Raw genomic sequence first — 8,746 nt, 5'->3', positions numbered from 1 at the left:
TCCTGTGCAATTTAATCTAGCTGTCTAATAAACCTGGTATTGTCCATTATGAAAAATATCCACTTTATTCTTCAACGCCGAAGTAAGCCTATGGGCGAGACTTTCGGTTCATTAGCCATTTTAGGGAAATAATGAGAACAACAACGTGCAGTAAACGGTAAAACTGTTTGCACTGTAAAAAATAAAAAACACAATTTGTTGAGTCAGCTTAAAATAATTTGTTACCCTGCTGCCTTAAAATTTTAAATTCAGTCAACTAAAATAAGTTTTGTCAACTTGAAATGTTAAGTTGTACTAAGTAACAACTTAGATATTTGTGTTTGCTAAACTTAACAGATAGGTAAGTAACCCAGCTGCCTTAAAATTTTAAGTTGATTCAACTCAAATATCTAAGTTGTCACTTAGTATAATTTAACATTCAAAGTTGAATAAACATTTTTTGAGTTGACTGAACTTAAAATTTGAAGGCAGCCAGGTTACAAATTATTTTAAGTTGACTCAACAAATTGTTTTTTACAGTGTACAAACCCATGTGTTCATAATTAAGGTATACATTAAAATAATATGGTAAGACACACTGATTTGCAGTTTCAAGCAGCAAAACAAGCTGTTTTATACAGCTAAAAGTAGCTGGACGTGGACGAGACCGAAAACCGGACCCGTAAAATTTACAAATGACTGCGCCCACTCTTATGAGAAAAATAAGGTGGATTGGCTTTTGTACCTCCTCTTTTCTTGTGACATTTGGATTGCATTATGTTATATTGCACCCCATTTTCTGTATCATCAGCAGAATGAATGTAAAATCTTGTGTATGACACTTATCTGTGTATCCTGACAAATATTAGTACATGAAGAATGATTAAAGAAGTTATATTTAGGCTAGAGCAAATGTTGACTGCTTTAATCCAGATTTAAGGGTGACAGAACAGCTTGATCCAGGAATGAATGTGGGTTTCCTTTCATAATCTCATGGAAACTTTAGGACTCATGTAACCTTCGTTTCTGCCAAGACAGATAGTTTGCTTGTTCCAAACATCAAAAACATGTACAGAGGGTTAGGAAGAACATCATTTATGTTTCATGGTTTTTAGACATGATTTTTAAATGTGTAGAAAACCCTCTGGGACAAAGATTGTTAAAAACAAATAATATATTTTCCCTTTTTTAAAATGCTGTTTCTCTTTACATTTATCTTGGTTAATCTCTGGTTATTGTTTTCTTTTTCAACTATTTCAGTGCTAAGTAGGTTAAATGGAAGAGCTGAGGAGAGAATTGTACCCTGTCTGGGAATAGCAGAACTATACTTGGCTCATGCGGTCTAAAAATTCCACCTTCTGAAGTGATAATGTAGACGCCGGCGTTTGTTTCGATTGGTGCTTGAGACTGTCATTCGTCTTCTCTAGCCTTGAGGTTGGCTAATTACACAGACACGATGGGATAATCCCGGTTAACAGAAGCTGATGTCAGATTGGTTTGGCTCACCACAAATCCTCTCTAGTTGAGGTAGGCAATGCAGGACTGGCTTGCAGTCACTACTGCAGAAGAAGTGGAGGGAGTGTCTGACTGCTCTGGAATTTCCTTTCTGATAGGCTGTCAGTCCACCTGCTAACCGGCTTGTTTTACTAACCAAATGGAGCTGCACTTGTGATCAGATACGTTCAATCTCTATTGCGACGTCTCCGCGCAATCATAACATTTTTGCCGTGCGCTCTGCGATATGGGGACCGTGCTCTCTATATCTCCTATAGCAACTAAGGGGACAATTCTGCGAGATGGAGGAGATGAATCCAACGGGAAAATAGAGAAAAGCCTTAAAAAACAATCAGTGGTCGTGTCCACGCTCACATTTAAGCGGCTAGTGACTGCATCAGGTAAGAAAAAAAGTGCCAAGAAAGTAAGTCCGAATCCTCTTCCGCTCCCAGCGAGCAGCGACAATCAGGTCGAGCAACTCAATCAGGAGAACTTCAAAAAATCGCAACAGTCTGAGAAGAAGACGAAAAATGGACCTCTTGCGGTGCCCATCCCCACGGTTCCTCCCCATCCGGACCAGGATCAGAACGAGTTCACTCCAGCGCCGAAGCAACTGGTGTCGGTTCAGAAGCAGCCCAGCAGCCGGTCGCTCCTCTCGCCGAGGCGCGTAATCGTCCAGGCCTCCACCGGGGAGTTGCTCCGTTGTCTGGGTGAATTTCTCTGCAAACGATGCTGCAAAGTCAAGGAACTAACCCCAAATGAGGTCATCCTCTGGTTCCGAAACGTGGATAGGACTCTGCTGTTGCAGGGCTGGCAGGACCACGGGTTCATCACGCCTGCCAACCTCGTGTTCGTCTATCTGCTCATCAGGGAAACTGTAACCGATGATGTTGACAATCCTCGTGAACTCCACGGGACCTTTCTGACCTGCCTCTATCTGGCGTATTCCTACATGGGCAACGAGATCTCGTACCCTCTCAAGCCCTTCATGGTGGACACCAACAAGGACGTATTCTGGGAACGTTCGTTAGATGTCATCGACAAACTGAGCGGCAAAATGCTGCAGATCAACATAGACCCGCACTTTTTCACAGATGTTTTCCAAGACTTAAAAAACGAAGGAGATTATAAAAAGGATGGAAGCGAACCGGACCGCTGAGTGCGATCACTGAATCTGAAGCAGAGATCAATTACTCGTTTATTGGATGTAATTGTAATCAGCTCTGCCTGAGAGACTGTTGTTTTGCACCAAGAGCCGACTTATCAATTTAGTATTTATGACACTGTTGTGTTGACTTAATTTAACAGTATTAAGTAGCCCCGGTGAAGTGATTTATAATACCCAACATGACTTCACCGGTGTAGCTGCAGTTTTATGCATGTCGTATAGATTTACATATGTTGCTGTGATTCACAGTCATTCATAAAAAAGGGAAGGCACAACGTTTATTCTAAATAAGTCAGTCTCATCTGTCATTTCTAAGTTAACAGGGTCACTATCCTCCTGAGACCTAAAGAAAAGCTGTGTTTTTTTAGATCTAGGTTAATTTAAGTGTTTGGTATATACCATTTATGTTATGTATTGGCCACATTATTATTTAAAAGTGTGGACGGTAAGGTTTCAAAAAGTACTCTGGACAAATGACTTGGTCTCAGGAGGATAAAGCTCCATCTGAAGAGATGTGAATGGAACTATCCAAGGTGCTGACCTATTTGTGCTCATTTAGTCTGTTGACAGACGCCTGTCTCCGGCCATTCTGGATTTGAAACTTGAAAGTGTTTTCTCTTCACTAAGATGTGCCAATTCATGTGTGATCTTACTGTTTTGATTCACATTGTTTTGAAAATGGGCAGATCATGCTTGGAGTTTATTTTATACTTTGACATGGTTCTTCAGTTCTACTGCTTGAATGAAATAAAACACAGTCTGCCTGGTTTTCTTGATTGATAATGCAAGCATTGAGCTCATTATTGCACTGTGCCATTTGACGACATATTATGATAAGATTATATACCATTCATTTAAGGTTTGAACTCTAATGTCGGCTGATCTTTGGGACAAAGCATCAATCCATCATCTCTTACCTTTGTAGTCATTTTTTCTTGGGCCTACTTTTCGTATGACTAACAGGCTTTTACGTGTTGGCTATTTACTTTGCCATTTTAATCGTTTTCATTTGTAAAGAAAGGAAATTATTTATAATCTACAGTTAATTTACAGTTGGATCAGTCCTCTTTGTTTTCTGTGGGCTTATCCATCATCAGCCAATCCCGTTCACCTGAAAGCAAGAATGAGCTCGTCTCGCAGAGTTGTGAATAAAACACTCGACATGAATGATCTTCGAGTTCATTGGCCGGAATTTGCTGCAGTCTGTGAGAGGGGTTTCTCTGGGTCAGCGGAAGACATGTGAACTGGGGCTTCATCTCTTTAGTCTGTCGCTATAGTAACCGCAGGATCACTCATTCACAGCACTGCGGAACCTCGCACGCTTTGTCTTCAAGCAGTGCGTGGCCACATGCACACTAGAAATATACGTCAAGGAGTTTTCAAGTAGGAAATTAGCTCGCAATCAACACATGTCCCAGTTTTGGAACTATTTTTAAAGCTGCTGTTGTAAGCAACATAAAGCTGCCTGTCCCCCCCCCCCATATTTTTACATCTCCCATACACTATCTATCTATCTATACTTTAAAAATAGATTTTTTGAAGTTGTCAATAAGATTACTGGAGTACTTTTTACAAAAAAGTACTATTTCAGTCTTTTTACTTTACTTTTTATTATTTTCAGTCTTTTTTATTTAAATTTGCTCATAACTTTTGAGTGTTTCTACATCAATCTAAGAATGGACAATAGTTCTACAGCATTTATTAATCTTAGTTAATGTTAATTTCAGCATTTACTAATGCATTATTAAAATCAAACTGAGTTAACAAAGAACAACTGTATTTGCAATAACTAACATTAACAAAGATTAATAAATACTGTAATAAATATATTGTTCATTGTTTGTACATGTTAGTTAATACATTTACTATTGTTAACTAATGAAACCTTTGTAAAGTGTTACCAAAAATTCTTACACAGAAATTACTTTTACACCCAGGAATCACTCCGAAATTATATATTTCAAAATTATTATAAAGAAACAGCATGCGACATTGAATTAAACATAACATATTGAAGTAGAAAGACTAAAAGTGTATTCTCTTGTGGAACATACTTTGGATGTTTTGTTTACAATATCAAAAAAAAAAAAAGTTAGTTATTCTTCTTTAAATTCCCATTTCCAAAGTCTAATTCTAGAATTTATTAATTAAATACTGTTCTGAATGGTGCACAGCTGAGTCATAATATTTAAAAACCATATCCCTGACACTATGTTCTGTATATTGTATGGCTGTGCCTTATTAGTTCCACCTGAAGACTCCAGGATCCTCAGTAAACAAGTGATTACCCAGAGACCTGAACCGAAGTGCTAAGCACAGGATGATTAGTTCTGTTTTTGTGCTTGTTAAAATGGTTCCCTAATCTGTCAGGAGGCTTTCTTCGGTAGTTACCATCGTCTTGACCTTATGACACTGTGCCCTGGCTATATATACTATCTTACCTAAAGCTTTCCACTAACTGATTCCAGATTAGTAGAAATAGGTTATATCACATTGGAAATCAAAGTGTCAGTAGTAATACTCTTTTGGCAGGTCAGTGAATAAACACCTTTCCTATGAGCACGTCAAGACAAGCCAGTGAAAGCACTCCTTTCCAAACAAACACCTTAGCTATCTAAATTGTATGCTTTTTATTAGGAATATACGGTTTTAGGGAACAGTGTGATCATTTACTCAACCTCATGGTTTTTTATCTAAACCAATATGATATTCTTTCTTGTTGGCACTGATAGCCTTGTGGGCAGCGCACCGACATACAGTGCCATTGCGCTCTGGGTGTCCCGTGTTCGAATTATGACTGGAGGACCTTTCCCGATCCCCCTCTCCCACTTCGCCTCCTGTCAACTCTTATCTGTCCTGTCACAATAAAGGCAAAAAATGCCAAAAAATTAAATCTTTCTCATGGAACAAAAAAGGAGAAATTTTGAAGAATGTTCATGCTGCTCTTTATCATCCAATGAAAGCATATAGTGAACAGGGGCTCTGAATAGAATAAAAGTAGACAAAAATAGTCCATATGACATCAGTGGTTCAACCGTAATTTTATGAAGCTACGAGAATACTTAGTGCGAACGCATGTCGACTGACACAGAAGAGAAGTAATTGTTGAAAGACATTATTTTTGTTTTCTTTGTGCATAAAAAGTATTCTTGTAGCTTCATTACATTACGGTTGAACCACTGATGTCACATGGAATATTTTAACAATGTCCTTACTACCTTTCTAGGCCTTGAACGTGTGAGATTAATTACTGTCTATGCAGGGTCAGAAAGCTCTTGAATTTCATCAAAAATATCTTAATTTGTGTTCTGAAGATGAATTAAGGTCTTACAGGTTTGGAACGACACGAGGTTCAGTAATTAATGACAGAATTTTCATTTTTGGATGAACCATACCTTTAAAACAGATAACAGATTTTTTTTTAAATGACAATAATATAGAATGTTGCAAATGGGATTTTTTTTTGTCTGAATTTTTAAAGCATATGCAATAACGATCAACAAGACGTGATTACACTTTTTTCTTTTAGCCTCTCTTGTGGAGAGCGAGATGGAGGATGTTGACTATATATAGAGTAAGAGTGGGCGCTCCGTGACTGACTTGAATAGATGATGCATTCAGTGCCACCCACTGGCTGGGAGTTAGTCACTGGATCACACAGACAGATTCAAAGCAGTACTGCTCATTAAGGTTTCTCTAGGGGGCTACCAGCCAACACTCCTCTCCTGTCACAGAGGGTTGTGTTTACCAGAAAAACTGCCTTACAATTATTTCAGCAGTCTTTTAGGGGGCTAATAACCCTAACCAATCCTGAATTAGACTGATTGCTCTTCAGCTTCCTTTAAAAATAGTATTTGTCATTGACCTAACATGACCAGGAAGTCACCATAAATAAGAATCCAAAGCTTATTAAGTGCCTTAAAACATTACCAGTGTGTGAATTCGTTTATAAGGAAGGGATGAAGTGTAAGGTATTCTAATTTGTTGATTTTATACACTTGTTTATGGCAAAAGAGGTTGGAAGTGTTTTCCTCCCCTGTGTGTTATGCAAAAGCGGCTGCACTGGACTTAGTACAGATAATGTCCAGATTAACTCTTGTACATTCACCTACTCAATGACACCCTACAGCTCAGGAAAGCTTATTATAAGAGTGATTTATTTCAGTGAGCACTGAGGAGACCTACGGAGGGTAGACCTTATATATATAGATTAGATGCTCTTTTTGTTATGGTTTACATTTTCACTTTCCCTACTTAGCTCAGATAAAAAGGTCACTATTTTAAGTAACAACAACTACAAGAATTGTACATTTAGTTACTGTATTTGGATGTAACTATTTCTGTAGGATTACATATAAACAGATAAACGGGTCACAGAAAGTTAAAACCATATAAAGAACATGTTTTGTGTAGTACCTTTGTTATTAACAAATTCCAGGGTTTCGTAATTGTTGTGCTCTTTAAATTTAGCACAGAAGCTTATACTACACAGGCAGGTTTGGCTGTGACAACTTGCCCCAATATAGCGTAAGTACTATTGGGTCATAATGTGTTAAATAAGCTGTTTCTTTTCTCTAATGGAGGGAAAGTTCAAAAGGTCAAAACTAAGATGTGTCTACACAAATGATTTTCACTGAACTGATCTTCAAAAATAACCCGACCATGAGAAATATTTACTAGAGTAAAAAGTGTGACGATTAAGCAACACCTTAGAGGTTCTTTGATTTTTTGATTTTTTTGTTATTTCTTTCAAACTCACATCCAGCTGCCTTGACTAAACGAAAGCACCAAGTCTGTGCAGGCACTTTCTCTAAGCTGGAGTCTGTTGGCTAGACTAGAGCTGGATTCAAAATAGGTCCAGTGTGTCAGTGCAAACAAATCCTGCCTCAAATGGCGGACCCCGGTAGAGCTGCTATTGACATGCAGATCACACTGATGGGACTTATGGGTCTTCTTACACAGCAGTGCTGGAGAAATTCCTCATCTATGACATCAAATAAACTACCAGCCAATTAAAAAAGGATGCCTTTTGCCACAAAGTAGGAAACGCATTGCTATTTGGATATCGTAGTCTTGATACGTTACAGGAAAACAACGGGATTTCTTCTTTATTTTCCTGTTTGTTTCTTTTAGTGTTTTGATATATGAAGCTGAATGTCCTATGGCTGCGTTTCTCTCGTAGCTGTAGCTATGGTCGAATATAGATACATAGCGCTCTCTTGTGTTCAGTTTGTGTAATTGTAAAACGAAGACTGTGCACACTGTGCGTGCTTTTTTATGCGATAATATTTTCCATCCCCTATTTTATTAAACCGCTTTTTTTTCTTTTTACAATGAATAATTTAGTTAAATATAGACCTGCGTCAAAACCCCCACACGTTTACTTAATAGTATAAAACGTTTTTTTAATAAAGATAAGTGTATTTTTGTTACTAAAATTTACTATTTTGATTATTAGGCTTTATACTAATCTTATCCTTGAAATAAAACAATAATAACAACAATAAACATTGTTGACCCTTTCCACTGACAGTGATGACGCCATAAATATATGTGACCATGGACCACAAAATTATAGTCATAAGGTTAAATTTTTGGAAATTGAGATTTATTCATCTGAAAGCCGAATAAACAAGCTTCCCATTGATGTATGGTTCGTTATGATATGACAGATCTACAATAGATCTATAGCTATTTGAATATCTAGAATCTGAGGGTGCAACAAAAATACATATATATGAGAAAATCACCTTTTAAAGTTGTCCAAATAAGGTTCTTAGCAATGCATATTACTAATTAAAAATTAAGTTTTGAAATATTTACGGTAGGAAATTGACAAAATGTCTACAGAGGACATGATCTTTACTTAATATTCTAGTGATTTTTGGCATAAAAGAATTACAATGTATTTTTGTCAATTGCTTCAAATATACCCCTGCTGCTTAAGACTGGTGTTGCGGTCCAGGGTCTCATATAAAACGTAATTCTACCCTAATTATAAGCTACAAAACTGAACAAAATAGGCTAATTTTTAAAGAATAAATTTTAAACCACCAAAATGTAGGAAAACTACAGAAACACACAAAGAACACATATAACAGGTCA

The 8,746-nt window shown here is 37.4% G+C and overlaps 1 protein-coding gene across 1 annotated transcript; it reads left to right on the top strand.

Moving 5' to 3' along the window:
• The first annotated feature begins 639 nt into the window (after positions 1 to 639).
• On the top strand, positions 640 to 3,199 carry cdk5r2b (cyclin-dependent kinase 5, regulatory subunit 2b (p39)). The gene has a single exon (XM_051118474.1). The coding sequence runs from the start codon at positions 1,721 to 1,723 to the stop codon at positions 2,630 to 2,632; it is 912 nt and encodes a 303-aa protein (XP_050974431.1). The 5' UTR covers positions 640 to 1,720; the 3' UTR covers positions 2,633 to 3,199.
• Positions 3,200 to 8,746: the final 5,547 nt, after the last annotated feature.

The sequence above is a fragment of the Labeo rohita genome, chromosome 9, assembly GCF_022985175.1.
Source record: "Labeo rohita strain BAU-BD-2019 chromosome 9, IGBB_LRoh.1.0, whole genome shotgun sequence".
In the NCBI taxonomy this organism is placed as follows: domain Eukaryota; kingdom Metazoa; phylum Chordata; class Actinopteri; order Cypriniformes; family Cyprinidae; genus Labeo; species Labeo rohita.
This window is presented reverse-complemented; position numbering and strand designations above follow the sequence as displayed.

Coding starts and splice junctions, on each gene's coding strand:
- cdk5r2b (XM_051118474.1), top strand. CDS start 1,721: ATGGGGACCGTGCTCTCTATATCTCCTATAGCAACTAAGGGGACAATT.